Source organism: Suncus etruscus, chromosome 16, assembly GCF_024139225.1.
Source record: "Suncus etruscus isolate mSunEtr1 chromosome 16, mSunEtr1.pri.cur, whole genome shotgun sequence".
NCBI classification, from domain to species: domain Eukaryota; kingdom Metazoa; phylum Chordata; class Mammalia; order Eulipotyphla; family Soricidae; genus Suncus; species Suncus etruscus.
Genome location: NC_064863.1, coordinates 44,705,182 through 44,732,167, shown reverse-complemented (window position 1 = coordinate 44,732,167; position 26,986 = coordinate 44,705,182). Strand labels below are relative to the sequence as shown.

The window sequence follows — 26,986 nt, the reverse complement described above, 5'->3', positions numbered from 1 at the left end:
CAAGCAATCATCAATCAGACTACACAGAGGTGGCAACCTTGAATATTTGGCATTGAGTTCCCATTGTTTATAACATATCTGCTTTGCTCAGACCCCTTTGGAAGGAACCTTGAATATTCAAGGAAGAAGACTGTTTTCCAGCAGTTCTCTGCTCTTTTTGAAAATCAGGCAAGTGAAGAGTAGCTGTAGCCATTCATAATTTTTCCAGCTTGGGAGGGGAAGGCCAAGAGTGGTCTCCCTGCCAAGAGGGCCTGAGCTAAGCATGAATCAGGTTCCCTGACTTGTGGAGCCAGGTCCAGCCTGGGAAGCAATGTAAACTATTTTTAACATTTCAAGACGGGAGAGAAGCACTGATGCCAATAACTCTCATTGGCAAGTCTTTTAAAAAGAACTGGGAAGTTTACCCATTTGGCAAGAAGTAAATGGAACTTGTAGTTATAGCAATGGAAAATATTGTGTGCTCAGCTTTGCAAAACAAGCATTCTCTCCCCATCCTCACCTTTTCTTTTTATGGATCTTACCTTTCACTGACAAATGCTGAAAGAATTCAGAGAAAAAAACTGATTTGTAAAACGTGCCCCTTGATACTTTTTGACATTCAAGGGCTCAGATCTCAGGACAAAAATCAAAGGACTGGTGCACAGTGGACCTATCTAGCACCCCTACTTCTTTGCGCCTCCCTAACCCCCATATGCCTGTAATTAAACCAGAGCCCTAGAGATGCCACCCCTGAGCAGATGCAGGGTGGTCCATGTGGTTTAGGGATCAGCAAGGCTCCCTGGAGCTCATAAATCAACTCATTCCTGCCACGTGCTCATCTGCTTTGAAAATAGACAGTTTCTTCTTCACACAACATTCACAAACACAACTCAAAACCTTTTTCTGAAAACATGACCTCAGTCTCCTTTCCAATTTCAACTCAAGGTAGGGCCTTGAGAGAAAATGGTCATCATCACCATACTTTAAAAAGAAAAGAGGGGGCCGGAGCAATAGCACAGCGGTGAGGTATTTGCCTTGCACATGGCCAACACAGAATGGACCCCGATTCAAATCCCATATGGTCCCTCGAGCCTGCAAGGAGCGACTTCTGAGCACAGAGCCAGAAGTAACTCCTGAGTTCTGCCAGGTGTGACCAAAAAAAGAAAAGAAAAGAAAAGAAAAAGAAAAAAAAGAGAAAAAGAAAAGAGGATGTTAGTACTGACAAAAGAAGATCTTTGGATCAGACTAGCAGCTCTTTAAAGTGATAGAGCCTAAAATTTTCACTGCATAAAGCTTAGTCTTTTTCCTTTTCAATTCACAGGTCATGATTCTCTGAAAATAAGTCACAAACATAGCTGCATTTGTCCTTTTAGGCATGGTGCAAACTAGCATGGCTATTGATATGTTTCATCTGAAAACCACCAGGAGGTCCCAAAATGAGAAAGTGAAAGTTAGAGAGAGAGAAAAGGCACTTTTACCTAACATAGATTTCTTCTTGTAGGAAGCTGGACGGTCATACAGGGATCTCTGGATGTCTGAGTATTTAGACACCTCCTTTCTCTCCAGCATGGGCACATATTGTGTAGTGTCTGCCTGCTTCATGTCCATATAGTCACCATTGTTTTCAAAAGATAAGATGACATAACTGTCAAAACAGAAAAGGCAGTCTTACTGAGTGTTCCTCTAGATGGGTCCTTCAGAGGATGATCAAGGATCTCCAGGCTGGTGGTGATGGTATGAGCATGAAGGTAGGAGGGTGAGTAAACCCAACCCACAGCCACCTCATGGGTGGTCTGGGGGTGAGTGACCACACCAACACACAAATATTCTCAACTCCTAAGAATAAGGAAAGAGTGGACAGTGCAAGGACTCACCCTGTTCCCTCTGGACCCCAGGAGGCCCATTTCTGAAGATTCAGAATAAGACAGAAAAGACCCTAAAGGAGTATTTGGTTGGCTGCCTGACACAAAAACAAGGCTCTGCAGATATCAACAGCAATGATTTTTACTGTTCCTCTCATTTGTTTCCAGTATCATCCCCCTATCCACCATCAGGGGTCTAAACATCTAAGACACATCCAAGTCACCAGGGGTCCAAGAGGTTAAAGTTGGTCACAGGCATCAGCTTGCATTTTTTCTCTGCTTGTAAAATTTCCTCTGCTTATAAAATCAAACCATGAACCATGACCACAGGAGTGTGGCTGGGACAAACAATTCTTGCTACATAATAAATGTAGCACCATTCTGATGACTTTGAAATACAAAGCCCACTAGCTGATCTTTCAGAACATCACATCTCCAAAAAAAATCAATTTTAGCCACTTGTAGGTTTCTGCAGTTGGAATTTCTATTACTGTCTGAATTTCAGCTCAGGCTCCATCAAGAGCAGAACCTCAAACTTGAAGAGCCTCATTACTCACTAGATATTAGCACTGAGTTGCACTTGTGGGGGAGAGAACAAGCCAACCCAGCAGTGCCCAGGGATTATTCTTCAGTCTATAGTCAGGAATGACCCCAACAGTGCTTGGGATACCACATGAGGTACTGGAGAAGTACCTTAACATCTGTACTATCTCTGTGGTACTTATGTTTCACCTTTTAGGTCCTAAGAGAATGACATATGAATAGCAGAATGTTTCCAACTCTCATTTTCATGGAAAACTACTGGCAAGGTCTCCCCACATATTACCCCAATTAAAAACGTATAGAAGGACCAGAGAGAGTACATAGGGTTGGGCTATGAACTCAACTGACCCAGGTTTGATCCCCTACACTCATTAGTCCTACAAGCTCTGCCAGGACTTATCCCTGAGCACAGATCCAGGAGTAAGCCCTGCAAAGCACTGGGCATGGACCTAAACAAAAACAAACAAAAAACTATAGATATCACATATCTGTATGCATCACATCATAGGCTAGTGGGACAGAATAATTTAACTTTTGGGGACACACTCAGCAGCACTCAAGGGTTACTCCTGGTTCTGCTCTCAGAAATTGCCCCTGGCAAGTTTGGGGAACCACATGGATACTGGGGATCGAACGTAGGTTGGCCACATACATGATGTTATCACTTCAGCCTAAAGATAGTTGAACTTTCAAGTCTTATTCAAGTCTGACCCTGAATTTGCAGGGGCCAATCTTATCAGTGACAAAGGTTTTCTTCTGCACTGAGGCTTCTAAGACAATAATTCATAGCAATGTCTCTTTTTACACCCATCTTTACACCTACCTCCGTGTGCTTTCATCAGCAGGGTTTAATCCGAAGATGTCCAGCTCTTTCTTTGGCTTCTCTGGGTGGTGGCTCAGGAAGCTGTCCCTATTCTTATGTAAATAGTTGACCAGATCCCCATAGAAGCAATACTCAGTAATGATGTAAATGGGGCCTGTAGAAAGCAAAACTAGTTAGGAGATCCAACAGTTCTACTTTGGCATCTACTCCAATGATCCAAAAACTATTTGGAAAAGATATTTGTGCTCCATGTTCACTGCACCATTGTTCACAATAACCAAAATCTGCCCCAGAACAGATGACTGGATGAAGAAACTATAGTCTAGGGGCAGGAGCAATAATACAAGAGTAATGGAGCTGGAGAGGTGGCACTAGAGGTAAGTGTCTGCCTTGCAAACGCTAGCCAAGGAAGGACTGTGGTTCGATCCCCCAGCGTCCCATATGGTTCCCCCAAGCCAGGGACAATTTCTGAGCACTTAGCCAGGAGTAACCAATAAGCATCAAACGGGTGTGGCCCAAAAAACAAAACAAACAAAAAGAATAATACAAGAGGTAACAACACACTTGCTTAGCACAAGGTCGACCTGGGCATGATATCCAGTATCCTACTTAGTCCTGCCTTTCCAGGAATGACCCCTGAGCATAGAACCAGACCTGAGTACAAAGCCTACAGTAACTCTATGAGCATCACCTGGTGTGGTCCCAAAACAAACAAACAAACAAATAAATTTAAAAAAAACTGTAGTCTATATACATATTAAAATATTACTTGGTCATAAGAAAAGATAATCATACAGTTAATCACTACAGAGGGGGATTGGGGATTTCATGCTGAGTAAGAGGAAAAGAAACAGATAAAGAATAATCACTTTCATATAGAAAAAAACATAACAAGAGGATAACAATTTTCCAGAGGCAATAGAACCTGAGACATAATAACAGTCCACAGAACTCAACTTTTCAAGGGGAAGGAAATGGGTGGAAGAAAGAGGACAGAAGACATGGAACACTGAGGCAATGATGGTGGGAAGAGAACGTTTTTGTGGAAGGGTGTGGTGTTAGAATAATGCATACATGAAATTCTATCATGAACTATTTTAAATCACAGTGCTTCAAATTCTTTTTTTTAATTGGGGAGTTTTATTTGGTTTGAAGGCCACACCCATTTATGCCCAGGCTCTCTGCACAGGGCTCAATTTTTCTTTGAAAAAATTTTTTTTAATTTTTTTTAAATTTTAAAGAAAAAAAATGACAGAAAAATTTAATCAAAGTGTTAGTATAGGGGTAGGACACTTGGCTTGCACACAGCTAACTTAGGTTCAATCCCTGGTGCCTCCATACAGTCAATGGAAAATCACTAGGAGTGATCCTTGAGTTCAGAATCATGAGTAATCCTTAAATACTGATGGATGTGGGAAGAAAGGGAAGGGAGGAAGGAAGGGAGGAAGGAAAGGAGGAAGGAAGAGAGGAAGGAAGGGAGGAAGGAAGGAAGGAAGGAAGGAAGGAAGGAAGGAAGGAAGGAAGGAAGGAAGGAAGGAAGGAAGGAAGGAAGGAAGGAAGGAAGGAAGGAAGGAAGGAAGGAAGGAAGGAAGGAAGGAAGGAAGGTCTAGAAAAGGCATGCATCTCTAAGTTTGTACTACTGGCAGGAGATGTTGCTCAAAAAACAATGAACTTTTGTCAGTTCTACTAACTCCATCAAAGAACTTGCATTTGCTGGAATGCTTATTTATTTATTTACTTATTTATTTATTTATTTATTGGCTTGGGGGCCACACCTGGCAGTGCTCAGGGGTTACTCCTGATTCTATGCTCAGAAATATCTCCTGACAGGCTCAGGGGACCATATGGGAAGCCAGGAATCAAAGCCAGGTCTATCCTGGGTTGGCCATGTTTGAAGGCAAATGCCCTACTGTTGTGCTATCTCTCCAGTCCCTGCTGGTATGTTTAGAGTGGAGAAATGATGTTAAAATCCTACACAAGGGGCCGGGCGGTGGCGCTACAGGTAAGGTGCCTGCCTTGCCTGCGCTGGCCTTGGGCGGACCGCGGTTCGATCCTCGGTGTCCCATATGGTCCCCCAAGCCAGGAGCAACCTTTGAGCGCATAGCCAGGAGTAGTCCCTGAGCGTTACTGGGTGTGGCCCAAAAACCAAAAAATAAATAAATAAAATCCTACACAAGAACTAGTACAGTAGTTAGAGCACATACCCTGGTTCTTCTCTAGGCACCATGTAATCCCCTACACACCTAGAGGCCCCTGCAGAACCACAACAGTACAGCTACCCCAGCACCACAGAGCCCAAGCAGCCCAGCAACCTCAGGCCCTTAAATTGAACAGAGGCATGATTGGCTGAAAATACTGGTGGGACCTCTCTGGACATCCTAAGCATTTTTAGAGCCCCTCTACTCCCAATAAAGAAAACCTGCAATCTTCACCCATAACAGGTGTTTTATACAAACCCTCCTCTCAGGGCAATACACCTACCTGATTTGGTACAGGCTCCCAGCAAGTTGACAATATTTAAATGCGGCCCCAAGTGAGTCATTATCTTCAGTTCTGACATGAGAGCTTGCTTTTCACTGGATCTAGCTGTAGCTGTTGAAATAAATCCCATCAGTTCAACTGAGCTACCTACTTCCCAGAAAAAGCCAGCAATGAGCCTAACCAATGATTGATTATTGTGTTATTTACAAAGAAAAACAGTGAGTCTATCTAGATCAGTGATTCTCAAATAGTGAGGCGCGCCCTCCCAGGGCTCCATAAAGGGGGAAGTGTTTGGCCTCGGCAAACACTGTCATAACAAGCTAAGCCCCGTGTTTATGTCTCTGTATGTCTCTGGAATTGAGAGTTGCTGTGTCCTGCTTCAAACCCCACTTCGCTATGCATTGCAAATCATGCTCATTGTAGCCATTAATCCAGACATCACCTCTGATTAAAAAATCAGCTCAAATTATTTTATATATTTTTTGCAGGTTAAAGTTATTTTTAATAAAGATACTATTTACAGTTGCGCAGGAGGGGCGCGAAAAATGTTTTCTTCTTCCTAGGGGGGCATGACAGAAAATAATTGAGAAGCACTGTTCTAGATGAATATGGTAGCCTTTGACTTAAAGGCAAAAAGTATTAGCCAGCCACTAAGGAGAGCTCTTGATTTTCCAATGTAGAGACATAAAAAAAGATCTTAAACTATTTAAAGAATAGAATAAAGTTGATACAATATAGCCTAGAGAGGGTAGAATGAGCCAAGATCTACACCCAAGGTTGGCATTCATTGGCTATGTGACTTTAAGCAAGTCTCATAATAGCTCCAGGTGTGGGGGAAAAAAAAAACCTCCGGGGACAAGGAAGCAGCTTGGATCAGTGGTAGAGTATTTGTTTTGCATTGGGGAAGCCCTGGGTTTGAATCACAACACAGCAGAACAGAACAAACAATTCCTTAGGAAGGGGCACTTACGTTTTAGCATCTTTACTGCTACTTTCATGACAGGCTGGGACCGGCTTAATCCATAAGCAGTTCCTTCAACCACTTTTCCAAAGGCACCAGATCCCAGTATCCGACCTGCAAGCAACAAGAATCATTAAGGCCAGCCTTCCCCAGGGTTGGCACTTAGCGGTATACAGCTGGGTGGTGTTTTTCCTGTAGGGAGCAAGCATAATGATTTCTCCAAGACATCATGTCAAAACCAGACTTGAGCCCACAGGGAAGGAAATTAGTATAATTGCTTTTGTCAAATAACATTTGCAAGGGAAAGAAAAACACAGCCAGGAGAAGGGAGGGAGTAGGCCTTCCCAGCATGAGCGCTCTGTCTACCAGCTCATGTGCTGAGCTAGAGGGGCTCCATGGCACTTGCTTTCTTTGACTGGAGCCCAAACACCCTGGTTCCCTGTCCTTCTGTTTGCCACTTGCAAGCGGGAAAATATTTTGCATCAATAAATCCTTTCCCACTGGAAGTCCTTCCATAGTCAAAAGATCACGGGTTCTACGGAGAGATGAAGTCAACTTAGACCTGATCGTATGGCAAGCTCTCATGGCTGACTGTTTTCTTAGGAAGAAAGAAAAATAGTTAAACTGCTAAATCTGCATGGTGGGAGATATACAAAGGAAAACAAATTGTGAATCCTGCCCTTCCAGACCTCACAGTCTACACTTCCTTGAATGATTAGTTCTATCAAAGACAGCCTGAAAAACAACTTGCTCATAAGAACACAAACAGAAAGCATTGCTGTTGACAGCATGCAAGCCTGGCTGGAAACAGTAGCTGGAAAGAGAAGGCTTCCCTGGCAGTGTGAGAATACACTGAAGCTGAAAGACACGGCAATACCTCTAGGCCTATTGGAAAGATTGCTCTTCCCTCTCATCCTCATACATTTTTTCTTTTTAATTTCTCCTAGGTCCTTGTCCCTTTCATTTTTCTTCTTTCTTTTCTTTCTCTCTTCTTTTTTCTTTTTTTAAAGAAAGGGAAGTTATAAATAAAGCTTCATTCTCAGGTAGAAGCATTTACAGAGACACAGTAAGGCACTTTTTTTTTAACTTGGCTGACCTAGGTTGGATCCCTGGCATTCCATATAGTCCCCTGAGGAGTATTCCCTGAGTTCAGAGCTAGGCTAAACCCTGAATATTGTAGGCAGGGCCCCAAAACAAAAATAAATAAAATAGATCATTAAATGAAGCATTTTTAAAAAAGCATTTGAAATTGAGAACAACTAGGATGTATTTTTCCATGTAGTTTTGGTTTAAATAACCCTCTAAGGCAGCCTTCCTCAACGGCTACCATTCTGCATTTATAGAAAGTTAAAAACTACTGGTCTAACACCTTAGTTCTAACTGTCGATTCATGGACCAAATGGTCCTAAATGTAAAAAGTTGAAGAACACTGATCTAGGGGAAGGGAGGGGAGAAAAAGGGTCAAAGGGAGTTGGGTGGGGGGGATAATGGGAGGGAGTAAGGAAAGTGATAAGGAAGTGAACACCAGTACAACAGTGGAAGGAAAAAGTGCCTCCCACAGAGGCAGGCTGAAGATGCTGGGAGGGAAATGGGACTTTGGTGGAGGGGAGTATACAAGTATAGGGATTTGTGTTGGAACAATGTATACCTGGAACTCAATCATAATTATCATTGTAACTTTGTTATTCATGGTGATTCCATTTCAAAAAAAGGGCTAGAGTGCATTCTTTGCATGCAAGAGCCTTATGTTCAACCCCAATCTCAACACATGGTCACACAAGTATCTTCAAAAGCAAACCTGAGCACTGAGTTGGGAGTGGCAACTTAGTACTGCCTTGTGTGATACAACCCAAGAGTTAACTTTTCAGCACTTTGAAGTAAGACAAGAAAATAATTAAAATCTGCCTTTAGCCTCCTCCACAAAATATACACCACTAGAATATTTATGGTGACACAACTTCTAGCTCTAACTTTCATTTGTCTTTATCCTGTTTTTTGTTCAGTCCAAAAAAAATATGTTTTTCAAACTTCTAGACTAAACTTTCAATATACTTGATTTCAGCTCTGGACTGAAATATTTAAAAAGGTTAAGATATATTGGCTTGATTGTGTTCACATTTGCCTTAAAATGTATTTCGAATGAGAAGATGCTCTGTGACATACAGCTTCAACATAGAATCTATGCAAAAACCAAGATCTCTAATTACGGAAGTGTGACTGGGACAACTGGGATTGAATAGAACATTTTCTGGGACCATGAGGAAAGACTTTGGGGGTAAACGGGTAAACAATTAGTAGACCTGGAGCCTGTAGTCAGTCTTTTGACAGGATACTTCATCAATATTTCATCAATATTTATGCACACACACACACACACATACCACACACATACACACACATATAAAAAATGGCCACATTTTCTTTTTTATTTTTTATTTTATTTGTATCTACTAGATAGGGGCTCCCACCTTTCTCATATAACCTTGAGACATGAATTATTTTGTTTTACCTCATATTTCTGCATTTTTTTCTACAAATTGAGAAAGTTATAAAAAAAAAAAAAACGAGAGAGAGAGAATAGGTATCAGAGGCCAAGTGGTCTCAGGTCCATTGGTAGAAATTTTTAAAAAGGTCAGAACTAAATACCCAAGCCAAAGTCAACACAATAGACTCAAGAGACCCAAACTATAACAATTTAAACTTAAAATGGGTCTGTTACACTGGCAGGCCAACAGGCTAAGGGTAGAGGTATCAGATGCATGATGGGAACTTTGATGAAAGAAGTTCAACACTGGTGGTGGGAATGGCCCTAACTCACTGTCACTATATGCCTGAAATCCAACTATGAAAGAATTGTAATTCACAATGGTTTCAATTAAATAATAATAATAAAAAGACACACAAAACTATAAAAATGTATTTCTACACTTTATATTCTAACATAATATTGAATACAGCCTCAGAATATACTGGGATCAAAATATAGTTTTTGTTTGTCCTCATTCCTTCTTCATCTGTTCCTTTTTAGTCACAGAAATTCATCTCATTTCCAATTTGTGCCATTTCCAAAGCAATGCCATTTTGATGGGTATCTTTGGCAGGCCTCCTCATATTCTCTTCTCTCTTTGTAAAATTGTCTATAACCATAATTTGTGATGGAATAAGATACTGAAATAAAAAAATTATTGCAGTGATCCAATTAACTCATTTTCAAGGCAAAAAAATAGTTCTGAAATCCAGTTTGTATCACTTAGCTCTCAGAAGGAATGAGTTCCGATTCCTCTCTCTTCCACAGGTCCAGAAAGAATGAAGATGGATGTAAAATAGAAGTGAGTCTTTGGAAATGATGCCAGAAGGGCTTACCAAGTACAAGTCCATCTCTTGGAAACTCCCATCTTGAGTCATAAGGCAGCTGCATTGGGTCCACATAGATATACTCATGTCCATCTGGGCTGATAGATTCGATAACCCGCCAACGAATTTCATACCTTGGTTTCTATAAATGAACAGGATAGGGAACTGGTAAGTTGCCTGATCCCAAAAACTTCCAATCAATTGGCAATATCTAGCAGAACTCAATAGTACTCATGCAATACATAATGACTGAGCTTCTCTGAAGTTAGTTCTTATTGCCCTATGGCTTATGATGCTCTTAATGCTCAATGTTCTTATGGCTTCCAAGATTTTGAGTATTTAGAAAAAATAAATACCTGCTTCCAAATGACAACCAGGACAATAAGTGAGATGATCACAATCACCAACAGCACCAAGACTGCAGCAGCCACTGTGAGCTCAGAACGCAGAGCTAGAAGACAAGAGAGAGGCATGGTGGAGGCATTGTGGAAAACATGTGAGAATATGAGGAAGGGCAGGAAATAGAGTGGCCCTATCTGAACCCCAAATCTCTCACCATTGGTGGGGAAGGGTGAGGGATGCCTGGCTCATGTGTGAGATTGGTTACTTCAAAAGTAACTAACTCATAAAATGATACCAACCCTTCTCTTAGAAGAGAAAGGGATCAAATTCAATCAATAGGAATGACTGAGGCCTTTCAAGCTGCTGCCTAATAGACCCACGGCTGCAGGTTTGGGGGCCAACCATGCCAGAATCTGCTGCTGAAACCAGAGGAGAGCTGGAAAAGCCCAAGAAGAGTGGACCCTGATCTCAGCCAACCTTTCAATTAGAACAGCTTTGGGGCCAACCCCACCCCCGAAGCCTGTGCAGAAGCCAATTGATCGGAGGTGAGGTGGAGCCAGAAGAACCCAGTTGCTCCACTTTGCTCTGATGCTGCATACATCTCCTGGTCAATGAACCCTAGCACAACACACAGAAAATATCACACTACTGATGAGACAAATGGGGTGGGGGTGGGAATGCAAGTCAGCACCATGCATAGAGAATGAAGATGGTAGCTCTGAACACCCAAAAAGTGCCAACCACCTAGTTAGATCAAGTTGAACGAACCACAAATAAGAATCAAGAGGATATGAAAATAGAGATCAGAAACTCCAAACTGAAATAACAGGACTGGAAAACGTAGACGAAATGAAAACCTCAATGGAAAGTTTCTCTAACAGAGTAGCAGCAGATGAGGATAGAAACAGTGAGCTGAAAGACGAGGTGCATAACAACTCCATACAACAAAAGAGAGTGGAAAAGAGCCCTTAAAAAAATGATCAAGACAATAGGGAAAAAAATTCTCCAGAAATGTGAACAGACGAAAATAGAAGTCTTTGATAAACTTAACAGAAACAACATAAAAATCAGTGGAGTCCCAGAAAACCAGGAAGAAAATCCCCAATAAGAATCAATAGTCGGGGCCGGGAAGGTGGCACTAGAGGTAAGGTGTCTGCCTTGCAAGCGCTAGTGTAGGACGGACCGCGGTTCGATCCCCCGGCGTCCCATATGGTCCCCCCAAGCCAGGGGCGATTTCTGAGCGCATAGCCAGAAGTAACCCCTGAGCATCAAACGGGTGTGGCCCAAAAACCAAAAAAAAAAAAAAAAAAGAATCAATAGTCAAGGAAATCATTGCAGAGAAACTCCCAGAGCTAAAGACTGTATGCAATCAAATCCTGCATGCCCAAAAGAGTACCAGTTAAAATAGATCCTAAAAACGCACCCCAAGACATACCCTAATCACAATGACAAATCTCAGATAGGGATAGAATACTGAAAGCAGCAAGATCAAGAAGAAAAATTAAAATCAAAGAAGCATGCTTAAGATTTACAACAGACATGTCACAAGAAACCCTCGAGGCCAGAAGGCAGTGGTGGGACAGTGACAAAACTCAATGAAATAAATGCTTTGCTTAGAGTACTGCACCTAGCCAGACTCACTTTCAGATTGAAGAAAGTCTGCATAGCTTCATGGATAAATAACAGCTCAGAAACTTTAAAGACTCAAAACCAGCCTTAAATGACTAACCAAAAGGTCTACTTTAAGACAAGAGAGACCAAAAGACACTCCAAACTTCTACACACAGATGACACTAAATCCCATGACAATTCTCTCTCATCGTCAATAGACTAAATGCACCAGTTTAGAGATACAGAGTGTCAAAATGGATCAAAAAGCTGAATCCAACATTCTGCTGCCTACAAGAAACATATCTGAATAGTCTGAATAAATATAGATTCAAAATCAAAGGTTGAAGGACAATCATCCAAGCAAACAATTTCCTTAAAAAAGCAGGTGTAGGGCCTATAGAGATAGCACAGCGGCGTTTGCCTTGCAAGCAGCCGATCCAGGACCAAAGGTGGTTGGTTCGAATCTCGGTGTCCCATATGGTCCCCCGTGCCTGCCAGGAGCTATTTCTGAGCAGACAGCCAGGAGTAACCCCTGAGCAACGCCGGGTGTGGCCCAAAAGCAGGTATAGAGTGGCCATACTAATATCAGGTGACACAAATTTTAGACTTAGAAAGGTTATAAGGGACAAAGATGGACATTTCATAATAACCAAGAGGTATGTATAACAGGAAGAAATCTCAATCCTAACATATACACATCCAATGAGGACCAAGCAAAATATTTAATACACTTGTTGACAAATCTGAAAAAGACATCAATAGCAACACAATAATAGTGGGAGAACTCAACACCGGCCTGTCTCCCCTTGATAGGTCAACCAGGCTGAAACCCTGAAAAGAGAAATGGAAGAAAGTGAACTATTATATTTATATTAGTATATTATATATAACATATATGGCAATCCATCCCCAGAAAACTGGATACACATTCTTCTCCTATGAACATGGGTCATGCTCCAGGATAGACCATATATTGCAAAAATCAAGAGTATAGGGGGCTGAAGTGGTAGCACAGTGGTAGAGCATTTGCCTTGCATGCGGCTGACCCAGGATGGACCTGAGTTCAATCCCCGGTCTTCCATATGGTCCACCAAGCCAGGAGTGATTTCTGAGCACAGAGCTAGAGTAACCCCTGAGAACCACTCGTTGTGAGCACACCACCCCAAAAAAATCAAAAGTATAGAAATTGTACAGACTACCTTCTCAGATCATAATGCACTAAAATTATAAGTGAATTACAAAAGGGCACAGAAGAAAAAATTTAACACCTGTAAAGTAAGCAGCTCACTACTGAACAACCAGTGGGTCAGAGATAAAATCAAAGAGGAAATCAAAACATTTCTGGAAAAAATGCTAATGAGGACACAAATTACTAGAATTTATGGAACACAGAAAAAAACAGTACTAAGAGGAAAATTTATAGCCTCTGGAGCATATCAAGTTAAGTAAAGCAAGTCAGAAGTACAATACAAAGTGATCTCTCTTTTCTGTGGTATATAAAAGAATAACAGGATGAAGGAAGATATTAAGTAGGGGCAGCCAGATTACACTTGTCTCTAGACTATCAAAATGAGAAGAAGGAAGGAAAGAAATAGTTGCATAGTAAGTGGAGCTGGATGGAAGGTAACAGACGGGTAGGGGGTCAGGGCTTGAGGCATACTGGTGGTATAGAGGTGTGGTATGTGTGTATATCTAAACTACAGAGCCAAAAAGCACTGTATGAGATCAAAACTACAACAATCAAACTTAAAATGTGCTTGTAAAGGAGTCAGGCTTGGGAGTGAGAAGGAATTTGGGGACATTGGGGGAAGTCAACACTGGGGGGAATTGGTGTTGGACATTGTATGCCTGTAACTCAACATGATATGCTCCAGGAACTAGAGAGATAGCACAGCTGTAGAGTGTTTGTGTTGCACACAGCCAATCCAGGACAGATGGTGGTTCGATTCCTGCATCCCATATGGTCCCCTGAGCCTGCCAGGAGCAATTTCTGAGCACAGAGCCAGGAGTAATACCTGAGCACTGCTGGGTATGACTCAAAATTTAAAAAACAAAAAAAACAAAAAAGAAAAACATGATATGCTCCAAGTCCACCCAAGTTACAGCAAATTACATAATTTCATTGTTTCTTGTAGTTGCATAGTATTATATTGTGTATATACATCATACATTCATTGTCCGCTAATTTGTGGTTGGACACCAATGTTTATCCCCTATCCTAACCATTGTGCCAAGATACTGCAATAAATAATTATGTATGTATGTATGTATGTGTATATATATATATATATATATATATATATATATATATATATATATATATATAAAGAAACTGTGGTACATATACACAATGGAATACTATGCAGCCATCAGGAAAAATGAAGTCATGAAATTTTCCTATACGTGGATGGACATGGAAATTATTATGCTGAGTGAAATAAGTCAGAGTGAGAGAAATAGACAAAGAATAGTCTCACTCATCTATGGGATTTAAGAAAAATAAGGGGGCTGGCGCGGTGGCGCTAGAGATAAGGTGTCTACTTTTCCAGCGCTAGCCTAGGAGGGACCGCAGTTCTATCCCCCGGCGTCCGATCCCCCCACGTCCCATATGGTTCCCCAAGCCAGAGGGACTTACGTGTGTGTCGTCCCCCCCCCCCCAAAAAAAAAAAAAAAAGAAAGGACATTATTATAATACTACCCAGAGACAATAGAGATGAGGGCTGGAAGGACCGGCTCACGGTATGAAGCTTACCACAAAGAGTAGTAAGTTCAGTTAGAGAAATAACTACTTTAACTACTATCATGACAATGGTAGTGAGTGAGAGAAAGAGAATGCCTGTCTCGAATACAGGGAGGGGTTGGTAAGGAGGAAGATTTTTGGTGGTAGAAATGTTGCACTGGTGAAGGGGGGTAGTTCATTTTTATAACTAAAACCCAACTACAAACATGTTTGTAACCATGGTGCTTACATATATTTTAAAAATAATAAAATTAAGTTAAATTTTAAAAAAGAAATGACTGCAGGACTTTCTCCAAAAGTGCTCCAAATTTAGGTCAGGAGAGAATGATAACTGGAATGTAGATATGATCTAATTTAATTTAAATTTATTTCATTTTGAAGGGATAGATTCTATTGTCTCTTGGTTGCATGTGTGTAAAAACAATATATATCCATATCCATATATTTTGTATTTGATTTTTAGGGTCAGATGCAGCAGTGCTCAGAGCTTACTCCTGGCTTCATGCTCAGGGAACATTCTTCGTGGGGTTCAGGGGGTCGCGTTAGTTGTTAAGCAGTAACCCCTGTCAGCTTTGTGCAGGAGAACACCTTACCCCTTTTACTATCTCTCCAGTATCCACTGTAATATCTCTTCAGTGTTTGTTTTCCCTTCTATTTATTTTTTAGAAGGTAGAAAAGTTTACTGGAAAATAAAGGAGAATGGAGAAGAAACTCCTAAGTTCTCTTTTTTCCTTTTAAAGAATTCAATCTATCTTGGCTGTTATAAAGCAATAAAGTCAAAGAGCATCTTTTTCAACTATCATCTCTGCACTCAGGCTAGCTGTATTATTGGCAACCAAAGTATCCAGGAGAAGGTACCCTCTGCAGGACAGGGTTTGGGAAGTGAATCTGAGTGGCAGGGCACCCAAACAGATGCCCAGATCAGACCCGTTAGAGCATTCAAAGCTGAATTTCTCCCTGGAACCCTTCATTCCCTTCTGCGATTCTGATGTCAGCAAAAAGGTTGGGATCATGAGTTATCCTGACATTGGCAACTCACTGAAAGCCACCAGCTTCAGCTCTCGAGTCTCAGTCCACAGGAGATTTTTAGCCACACAGCGCACAGCAATGGTCTCCTCAACTTTGGCAAATGTCACTCTGCCTTCCACAGTACTCCTGTTTCGGGGAAAGCTCTCCATGATGAAGTTTGAGATATTGTTGGTCAAAACTGTCCATGAGGTCTCATTATTGCATCTGAGGAGGAAGGAGACATAAATGTAAGTCCACTGGTTGGGAGAAATCAGGTGAGTGGATCCCTAAGAATGATCCAAGATCATAGCTCTTTAACCTTGTTCACATGTGGCCACTATGGGTCAGTCCTCTTAGTTTTCATGTAGATGGACATTACAACTTGTTGGCATATACCCAAAAAAAATAAGCCACATGTGGATCATTGCAAATGAATAATCTGTGACAGCAAGGCCAAAATAAATTAGTTCAAATAGAATTACCCAATTCAAGGTTGGATGCTAGGAGCACATTGAGTAAGTCAACTTTGAGAATGTTCATCCCAATTTCCCACTTCAGGACAGCCTCCTATTCTCTCCTTCCTCTGCTAACAGTGCACTAGGGTTTCATCAGTCTTAAGCTGGACACCTCCAGTGCAACTGCAGTTCAAAGGTAATTCCTGCCTAAGAAGCCAGGCCTAAGAGCAACAGTCTTCAGAAGAAGGAATCAGTTCTAGCACAACCAGTTGCTCTGGGTGGAAACATGGTTATGTATGACTCCTGGGCTCTCCCATTAGAGGAGATAAAGAAGCAGGGATGTAAAAACCAGTGAGTTCACTGGAACAGCAAGGGAATGTATGATTTAGAGTAGTCACGTTGTAATATTTTCATTTACATTTGCAAAAACCACATAAATCTAGACACCAAATAAAATCCCAGAATATAAGAAATGAGAAGCAAAAATGTGAGTCAGGGTAAAAAATCCTTCAATAGAGTTTGTAAACTTCATCTTATTTTTAGGTTAGGGACCCTCCAATAATCTGATGAAAATCACAAGCTTCTTGGAGTTATTCATGCACACACGTACATGCATGTGATTATACATGCACACACATACACACATGGCCTGTGTTCTGCACCTATCTTACAGCTAATAAAACTTGGGTCAAATAACAATCATAGCAAGAGAAATAAAATGCACTTGTGGTCATTTGCGTCAATAGAGAAACATTCAAAATGACCATCTGGTTTCCGTACTTCTTAATATCCTTGCAAATCATCCACTCAATCTCAGGAAGAGGCATCCCTCTGGCCATGCATTTCACAGTCTGTCCCCCTGTGGAGCCATGGTGGTCATCAGCCAGGTTCTGAATCAATGCAGGAACTGCAAGAGGTGGAAGGAAGTCAGGGTTGGCTCAATCAAGAACTTACACCCCAAGTTCTACAGAGTTCAGAACTTGTCCATTGTGGCATTCAAATCTGAAGCACCTGGGCCAACCCACTCTTGTCAGGGTTTGGGGACTTGTGCTTATCTGTGTTTTATGTTGGGGATGAATAAAAATCAATACAAAACCAAAGAATTGATTGTTTGACTTGAAAGGAAAAGAGGATACAGTATTTTTATATGGCAGTTTGGTGTTTAATAAGTGGATATACTTGTTGTAAAAATTCCCACTGTGAATCAAGAAAAACCAAGCAGTATAGTCTGAGATGTGGGAGTCCACAAATGGACTCAACTGAGAGTGCTCCAAAGACAGGGTCCTGAACAAAGGCAAGGGTTAGCATTTATGGATTATCTAATGAGGGAAGTGGGGAGTACATGCAACTGCATGCAGCTAGTGGTCGGGGCGTACCCTCCTCCCATCCAGGGCCACTTTTTCTGCCCAGACCTGACAGTGGTCTCCTCACTTGCTGGCTGATCTAGCATGAACATTGTTCTGCTCTCACGTACCTTGAGTTAAGAGTTCAAAAGTATAGTTTTTCACATCATCCTCATTCTGAACTATGATAGTATAGTGGCCACTGTCTTCTTCCTTAGCACGGATCAGATTTAATTTGCTTTGATACCTACCAAGAAAAGAACTTTGTTGAGCAAAGAGGAGTAATATACCCAGCAACGATCACTTGCAATTCAAGCTTTACTTTTGTTAGCGGTAGTACAAGAGATAAAGTACTTGTCTTTCATAGAGTTAACCCTGAATCAATTCCCAGAACTGAATCTCATTCCCTGAGCACTATCAGAAGCAAACCATGAGCACAACAGGCTTTGCCCCAAACCAAAGGGCTTTAAGGGCTGGAGCACATGCTTTGCATGCAGAAACCCTGGGTTTGATCCCTGGAATAATGTGGTCCCCTAAACACCACCAGGTATGCCCTCCTCTAAAGATAAATGAAATCAATATAAATAAAACATTATTGTGACAAAAGCGATTAGAAAGACTGGACATCTAGATGTGAAGACCTGAGCATTAAGTGAAATACTCTGTGCCTTGGTTTCCTGATGCACATGGGGGTAACTATGCATACAGTAATTCTGAGGATTAAATGAAATTACATATATGAAATCATATCAGATGTGCATGTCTCAATCACTCAGCCATATGCCAGGCAGTGGGACCTATGTTGGGATTACACTGGGCTGAATTTTCCCTGCTGACCCCCAGTGGCTGGGCTCAGGACTGTAAATCCTTAGGGAGGTGTAGGAACACATAGCTACACATGATCATTTTCTACATATGTTCCGCCAAGAAATCTTACTTTTAAATTCCAGGAAGCCAAATAACCCATTTGCAAAGTTCCCAGCCCATAGTGAGAACTGAAAGATTAATTCCACTAATTAAGTAGTAGAATATGACAGTGCAAGGGAGTTAAAAAAAAAATGTAGGGGCCAGCAAGGTGGTGCTAGAGGTAAGGTGTCTGCCTTGCAAGCGCTAGCCAAGGAAGGACAGCAGTTCAATCTCCCGGCATCCCATATGGTCCCCCCCAAGCCAGGGGCGATTTCTGAACCCTTAGCCAGGAGTTAACCCCTGAGCATCAAACTGGTGTGGCCCAAAAAACCAATAAATAAATAAATAAATAAATAAATAAATAAATAAATAAATAAATAAATAAATAAATAAATAAATAAATAAAATGTACTTAGGCCATATTTTTTACCTTATTTCCTGGATCTTTTCTACGTCTGTGGTGATCTCTGTGAGGTTTTCGATCAGAGTCAGGTTGTCTTTGAGCCAGGATATTCTGGGAGGAGGGTAGGCCTGTATATCCACCACAAAAGGCTTGATTTCATGCAAATTGACAGTTTCCAACTGGCTGATGTTGGGGGTGATTTCCACAAAGCCTTTGTCTGTGCAGGGAAGAGTTTCCATTAAAGAGTGATTACCCCCAAATGGCTCCCGAGCAGCATGGGACAGTGATATTTTAGAAAGCAGAATGTACCGTAGACTGAAATGGTGACTTTCTTTATTTCTTTGACCTCCTTGGTGGCGTGGCTGGCGACACATTCATACTCTCCACTATCTTTCACAGAAGCCTTCTGAACTGTCAGAGTATACGTCAACTTCATGATCGGATCTTTGGTTTCCACTAGATTTAATTTGCCTTTGCCTTTCTACAAAAGTGGCGGAAAAAATAACTTTAAAAATGCTAGTTCCAGGGCCAGCGGGATATACAACAGGTAGGGAGCTTGTTGTGCACAAGGACAATCTAGGTTCTATCCCGAGCATCACATATGGTCCCCTGAGCACTGCCAGGAATGACTCCTGAGTGTCAAATCAGAAGTATACCCTGAGCATCTGAGTGTGGTCCCAAAATTAAAAACAAAAAAATGGACGATGGATGAGCTGATCTACCAGTGTAGGTTTATTGACTCTCAGACTTGTGCTAATTTCTTCCTAGAGATCTCTATGAACATAAAGGGCCAGGGCTATAATGGGAAACCTCCATATCTTTCACTTTTTTTTTTAAATTTATTTAAAGGAACTATATCACACAGTTGACACAATTGATCATAATACATTTGTTTCAGGAAGAACAAAGGCAAAGTTATTAAAAATAAATAGAAAGATAACGAGATGGAAGAGAAAGAAAAGATTCAGTAGCAAGTAGATTTTTGAAAATCATAGAATGACCAATTAACTCATTAAAGGCCTAGCAGAAGGTTTAATAAGCTTTGCTTCTTCTCTTTTCTTTTTAAGGATAAGAGCTAAAGAAGTACAGTAAAAACTGTGTTAGAGTGGCAGTTGCTGTTTGCATAGGCCTAGCAAAATATGGGGGACATGGAAAGGAAAAGCCTTGGCCGAAAAACAAGGAGACCTTGTGCAATGACTAAAACTGCTATTAAAAAAAAAAAAAAATAAAATCTAATAACATGTGGGGAGGTTTACTAGCGCCAGGCATTAAATTCAGGAACTTTCACATAGAAGGTAAGTACTCTACCACTGAGACCACTAATAACTTAAAAAAAAAATTAAGGATACCTGGGGATAGTACATAGGTTAAGGCATCTGCCAAAATCAGTTCACTCCCTATTACACCATTGTCCAAAGAGAGGCCCCAGGTGTGATCCCTGAGCACAAAGTCAGAAGTAAGCCCTGCTGCTGGGTGTACTCTACTCCCTGAAAAACAATGCAAATCCTTGTTTTTAAAAAAGCTTAAACTGAAGGGCCGAGAGAGATAGCACAGCGGCATTTGCCTTGCAAGCAGCCGATCCAGAACCAAAGGTGGTTGGTTCGAATCCCAGTGTCCCATATGGTCCCCCATGCCTGCCAGGAACTATTTCTGAGCAGATAGCCAAGAGTCAGTAACCCCTGAGCACTGCTGGGTGTGGCCCAAAAACAAAAACACACACACACAAAAAAAAAAAAATTTAAAAAAAAAAAGCTTAAACTGGAACTGGAGCCATAGCATAACAGGTAGGGAGGGCATTTGCCTTGTTTATAGCTACCTGGGTTTGATCCCATATGGTCTCCAAGCCTTCCAGGATTAATTTCTGAGTGCAGAGCCAGGAGTTAAACTTAAACTGCATTCTATTGATCAATGAGTGTATTTCTATAAGCATAGTTAGGTTGAAATAAAGTTTTAATAAAGTTTTAAAAAGCCAAAAGAAAGGGGGGGGACAATAGCACAGCAGTAGGGCATTCATTTGCCTTGCATGCAGCCGACCCAGAATGGCCCTGGGTTTGATCTCCAGCATCCCATATAGCCCCCCGAACCTGCCAGGAGTAAATTCTGAGTGCAGAGCCAGGAGTAACCCCTGAGCGCCACCAGGTGTGGCACAAAAATCAAAATAAATAAATTGCCAAAAAAAAGACTTAAGTTTAGCTTCTTACAAAATCATGTTCTAAAAGGAGATTTAATGAGTATTTTTAGCTCTATCACCAAAACAAACAGAATATTACAAAGTACTCTTTAAAGCATAAACCTATAATTTTAGATATTTCTCATCTAAAATGTATTTAAAGAATTTATATCCTTAAATTATTAATGTGATGTCCTGGGAAGTGGTTTTGAAGCTGTTTCTCTCCAGTTCATAAAGTTTCACAATAAACCTGCATTACTGGTATACAAAAATTTTTAAAAAAGGAAAAATCGAGTGTTAGAGTGATAGTACAATAATTATGGTGCTTGCCTTGCACTAAGCCAACTTGAATTATATCTCTGAAATCTTCCTATGTGGTTCCATGAGTCCTGCCAGGAGTAATTCCTGAATGTAGAGCCAGAGATCTGGGTGTGGCCCCCCAAAATAAATAAATAAATAAGAATTTAAAGCAATCAAGCATGAGCATAATATCAAGCTGTTTCTTATTACAGGGATGGCATACTCTGAATAAAGAATGAGGAGGTTTATGCCCAGCCCAGCTTTCCAGAAGGAGGTGAGAACAGAAAGGTGCAGGGAAAGAATAGAAAGACTGAGCTCGGGGCTAGAGAGATGGCATGGAGGTAAGGTGTTTGCCTTTCATGCAGAAGAACGGTGGTTCGAATCCCGGCATCCCATATGGTCCCCTGTGCCTGCCAGGAGTGATTTCTGAGCATAGAACCAGGAGTAACCCCTGAGCGCCACCAGTGTGACCCCCCCCCAAAAAAAAAGACTGAGCTCTCAAATGAGGGAGAACCATGTTACACATATTTTCTTGTTCCTTTTAGACTTCTGTACTGAGCATGGCTCATCACCCCTTCCTTCCTCACATGCTCCTCTGATGGCCCACGATGCATTCAAGTGATAAGAACCATATGCAAGATATGAGATGTGATGCTGGTTCCTCCTCCTCCCCAAAACCATTTCCCTCTCTCTCCTGAGCATGGCTTAGCAGAGCACCTGGGGTTTAGCAAATGTTACTCTCTGTGGAGAGGTCTCCCTTTCACTGAGGCTCACATACAGCAGGACTCTGCAGATTGTCTCAGTCTAAGTAGTAGCACTGAGGCTTGAACTTGGGTCTTTGCACTTGGGGGTGGACTTTCTGAATAATTATAGTTCTACCCATTCACTGAAGGGGAGCTGTGCAAAGCCAGAGCAGATAGGAAAGAAACAGTCCTGGGCAGTGGCACAGCAGAAACAGAAGGTCAGGCTCTCAAGATCAGTGGACATCTCCAGGCTTAAAGGCATGGGAGCCAAGAAACTAAGAATGAAGTTAACAATGGGTAACTTTTCAAATTGTATCCTTCCTCTATCTTTCTAACTTATGAGGAAAAATACCCTGGCAATCTTTTTGTGTTATAAAAATCCTGGTCCTGCAACAGCATGAGAGCACACTCCAAGAGCCTCTTTCTAGAAGAGGCTCTATTGAGACCACACTGTGCTCATCACTGAGATGGTAAGTTCACCAAAGTACCAATCAAAAACACTTTAGATTCCAGTGTGCCCACCTGTATCACATACCCAGGATCCTGGAAGGTACTTACTGTTTGCCCAGGGTATGTCCACTTAAGGTCAACCACTTCGTTGTGAAGGATGATGCATTTCACTTCCACTGTTTCTCCTGACTTATAGACTGTCTGCAGAGCTTCCATCTCTAGCTCGAGATCCAGTGCTGCTATTTAAAACATAAAGAAGGACTTAAATTTCTAGTTGAGTCAATCCTCATAGAGCCTGAGTGATTTTTTTTTGGGGGGGGGGGGTCAAACCCGGCAGCCCTCAGGGGTTACTCCTGGCTTTGTGCTCAGAAGTCGCTCCTGCAGACACGGGGACCATATGAGATGCCAGGATTCGAACCACCTTCAGTTCAAATCAGCTACATGCAAGGCCCAACCCCAACCACTGTGCTATCTCTCCGGCCCGGAAGTGATTTTTTTAATTCAAAAAAAAAAAAAACTTTAAAAATTTGTAGGACCAGGGCCGGAGAGATAGCACAGTGGCATTTGCCTTGCAAGCAGCCAATCCGGGACCTAAGGTGCTTGGTTCAAATCCCGGCGTCCCATATGGTCACCTGCGCCTGCCAGGAGCTATTTCTGAGCAGATAACCAGGAGTAACTCCTGAGCACCACCGGGTGTGGCCCAAAGACAACAAAAAAAAAAGTTGTAGGACCAAAAGATAGGGCCAAGGCACTTTCTTTTCATGCAGTTGACTCCAGTTCGATTCCTATTACAACATATGGTCCCTTGAAAACTGCCAGTTGTAAGACCTGAGCACATCTGCATGTGACCCAAAAGACAGGAAAAAAAAATGTGTCTTAAGACAAAATTTGAAAATTTCAGAAAACTTGACTTTGAATTGGCCTATGTAATCAGACATAAGACAACAAAATAGGTGTATTCACACACCAGCAAAACAAGAAAGATTCCAATGAACCAGTTCATTTCCAAGCATTCAAGTTCATTCTGGCCTGTTCTTCACATCATCTATTTTTCCCAATAAATTTATTCATTTCCCCCATAGCTTTATCAACCAGCAGTTAACCACACACCTTGCTCCACCGCTTTTTCTCCTCTCTCTACTTCCCAGTTATTCCCAGACTGATCCAACACCCTAGCAAAGCCCCTGGCATAAAATCAGCCCTTTCTGGGGCTGGAAAGATAATATAGGAAGGAGAACACTTGCTTTACATGCAGTCAACACAGGTTGACCCTAGCACCTAATATGGTCCCTCAAGCACTGTCAGAAGTGATCCCTAGGCACAGAGCACACAGTAAGACCTGAACACCAACTGGAAATGGCCTCCCACTAAAAATCTATGAAATTTGAAAAACAAATAAAAATAACTTCTTTCCAAAACTGCAGGGTGTCCTACACTGCTATCCTACCACCGAGCAAACAGTTCAAAAATCTGTGAGCCCAAATATATATTATAGTCTCCTTTACCCAAATACACATTGGCATTCAAGTGATAAAGTCCAATTAAACTACCTGGCTCAAAATCCATATCCCTTTTTCGTGTGTGTGTGTGTGTGTGTGTACGTGTGTGTGTGTGTGTGTGTGTGTGTGTGTGTGTCTGTCCTCTATGGACAGGATGTCCCTTTTTCATGTGTGTGTGTGTGTGTGTGTGTGTGTCTGTCCTCTATGGACAGGATGTCCCTTTTTCATGTGTGTGTGTGTGTGTGTGTGTGTGTGTGTGTGTGTGTGTGTGTCCTCTATGGACAGGAATGTCACAAAAATAGTAAGAGGCTGATTCAAGGAAAGAATTCCTCATGGTTTGAAGGCAACTGAAGAAATCTGAAGTTGCACAGGAGAAATAAAATTGTTAGCCATTGAGGGTCCCCAAGGTCAGCCTAACAATGGAACGTCAAGGTGGATGTCCTAAATCTCCAAATCAGAGTGTAAGATTATCATCCTAGGGAGTGTAGAGATTAGAAGTAGGGGAAATTGGGACCACATCCAGCACTCAGAAGTTCCTTCTGGCTCTGCACTCAGAAATTACTCCTGATGGTGGCTCAGAGACTATTTGGGACTCTGGAGATTGAATCCAGGTTGGCCATGTACAATGTAAGGACCCTAACCACTAACTACTCCAGGTCCAAGAATTTTTTTTTTAAATCCCACATGCAGGGACAAAGATAATTCATCAGATAACTTGTCTTTGTATGGATCTGACCAGATTCATTCCTAGAGTACCTCTAGGAGTGACCCCTGAGCACAAAAGCCAAAAGTATAAATATGCTGTATATCATCCAAAAATATTTTTTAATATAAATGCATCTGATTCTTTTATTCTGTCTAGGAAATCACACATGAGTATGATTTCCTTGGCTCTGACTAATATTCTTTTCTTTTTTACTTTTTGCAGTGTACCAAGGACACTTCCCAAGCAGTGCTCAAGGAACCTTGAGACCATCCCACCAATTGGTCAATCTAGCTGGATTTTTGGAAGTCAAAGACCATTAACATTAAAAGTGAGAAAGCAAAGATGCAGTGCAGGAACCTGCAGGACCTCAGCCAGCTGAGCGCTTCTAATTCTTAAAAGGGGTAAAGGCCAAGTGGAGGGCAGTACCAGGTCCCAAGTTGGACCTGTGGGCACTGTATACCCCTCCCAAGTGCTGCCATATCACTAGACTGGTATTGGGCTCTCCAGTCCAGATGGTGGAGCTGAGCCCCCTGAACACTGCGTGGGTGACCCCTACCAAAAATACAATTAAATAAAAGAGGAGGTACCACTACCTTTATTTATTTTTCTTAATTTTACTTTTTATAAAATTACCATGAAATTACAAAGTTATTCACTACTGGGTTTCAGGCATACAATATTTCAACACCAGTCCCTTCACCAGTGTCCATTTCCCTCCACCAATGTTTTCCTATCCCCATTTGCCTCCCATTGGCAGTCTGCCTCTACAAGAGACACTTCTTGTTTTATACATATATATACCAGTTATATAAAATATATATGTATAATTTGTATTTATAAAATGTATAAATAATTTTATGTATAAATTGTATAAACAGATAAATATATAAATAAATATATGAATATGTAGGTATATCAATTTTTGTACTGTAGTTTAAAGGACTGTTACCGATAGGATTCATATACAACATTTTACCAACTTTTAGCACCACTGCCTCCTTCAATTGAACACTTTCCTCCACCATAGGCAATTCCTAGCCCCATCCCCTGCCCTATTCTCCAGCCCCTCAAGGGACTTCTTTCCTACTGGACACTAGTTCTCATGTTCTTTGTTTCCATTATCTTAGGGTATTTGTTATTCCACCACTGTATTTCTTTATAATCAGTCTATTCCAGTACCTGGAAAAATATAAACGTTAAATGAGAGGGTCCGAACAGGCTTCCCTCTGATCACGGCCTCACAGTTGTAGGTACCAGCAGGGAAGGTGCCATTAAAGCCATGTCTACTGTCGTACGATGCAGGAACCACCCCATTACTGCCAAGTAAGGTGACGGGAGTCTCAGGGTCGGTTGTACGGCAAGGGATGATGGAGGTGCCATCTTCATCCGCAATAACAAAATACTCTGTCAGTACTAGAGGCACGAAGATTACATCCGGGTCTGTGGTTTAAAAAAGGAAGAGAAACAGATTCTGAGTTAGTTTCACCTTTCCTCAACTCCGAAGAGTAACACTCCTTAAAAATAAATAAATAAATAAATAAATAAATAAATAAATAAATAAATAAATAAAAGAAATAAATAAAAGAAATGAAAGAAAAGAAAAAATGCATAGAGGTGCTAAAGATACAAAGGAGACAGACATAGGATCTAGCCATTACTACTAATAGAGCATCTAAGATAAAGCTTGCAAGTACATCTATAATCCAGATGCTATGAAAGAACGGGTGGAACAGCAATAGACATGGTAATATATACATAAGCATGGATAACAATGGACACAGACACTGTAAGTGGTAAAGCGAATCACAAAAGAGCACATAGGATCAACCAGGTGGCTGAAATACAAAAGTTTCCCAAAGCCACTGTGCAGCCCATGACTGAGGGGACACTGCTTCTCCACTTCAAGGGAGAAGGAGAGACCTAAAATCCATCACAACCCAAAGGTACTCCCCTCCAGGGAATTTTCCTACAATAACAGTGAAGAGGGCAGCACTTCCTTTACCAAGAGGTCAAGGGTTCTGGCCCACCTTGCTTTTCTCCTTCTCCAACTCAGGGTCACACCTGCATTGAGAGAGCACCCTACAAGCTTCTTCATAATCCTTCCCCATTTCACTAATAGGTCTTCCCCCTAATAAATTCTTTCCTTCATTTGTTTGTTTTCACTTGTTTGGGTTACACTCAAGGATGCTCAGGTTTTGCTCCTGGCTCTACCCTCAGGAATCACTCATAGTGGTGCTCTGGGGGGACCATAATGGGGTACCATAAAGGGTACATTTACAGGTTGGTCATATACAAGGCAAATGCCCT

The 26,986-nt window shown here is 41.4% G+C and overlaps 1 protein-coding gene across 1 annotated transcript in view; it reads right to left on the bottom strand.

The window, feature by feature from the left end:
- The window catches only part of PDGFRA (platelet derived growth factor receptor alpha), a 56,567-nt gene that overhangs the window by 15,997 nt on the left and 13,584 nt on the right, over positions 1 to 26,986 (bottom strand). The window contains exons 4-16 of the mRNA XM_049790106.1: positions 25,859 to 26,119; positions 22,583 to 22,713; positions 19,121 to 19,292; positions 18,839 to 19,028; positions 17,634 to 17,749; positions 16,940 to 17,066; positions 15,736 to 15,929; positions 10,360 to 10,454; positions 10,013 to 10,145; positions 6,659 to 6,763; positions 5,689 to 5,799; positions 3,208 to 3,361; positions 1,458 to 1,624 (exon numbers count right to left, since the gene is read on the bottom strand). Coding sequence (XP_049646063.1) covers positions 1,458 to 1,624; positions 3,208 to 3,361; positions 5,689 to 5,799; positions 6,659 to 6,763; positions 10,013 to 10,145; positions 10,360 to 10,454; positions 15,736 to 15,929; positions 16,940 to 17,066; positions 17,634 to 17,749; positions 18,839 to 19,028; positions 19,121 to 19,292; positions 22,583 to 22,713; positions 25,859 to 26,119 — 1,956 coding nt within the window. The remainder of the gene's footprint in view (positions 1 to 1,457; positions 1,625 to 3,207; positions 3,362 to 5,688; positions 5,800 to 6,658; positions 6,764 to 10,012; positions 10,146 to 10,359; positions 10,455 to 15,735; positions 15,930 to 16,939; positions 17,067 to 17,633; positions 17,750 to 18,838; positions 19,029 to 19,120; positions 19,293 to 22,582; positions 22,714 to 25,858; positions 26,120 to 26,986) is intronic.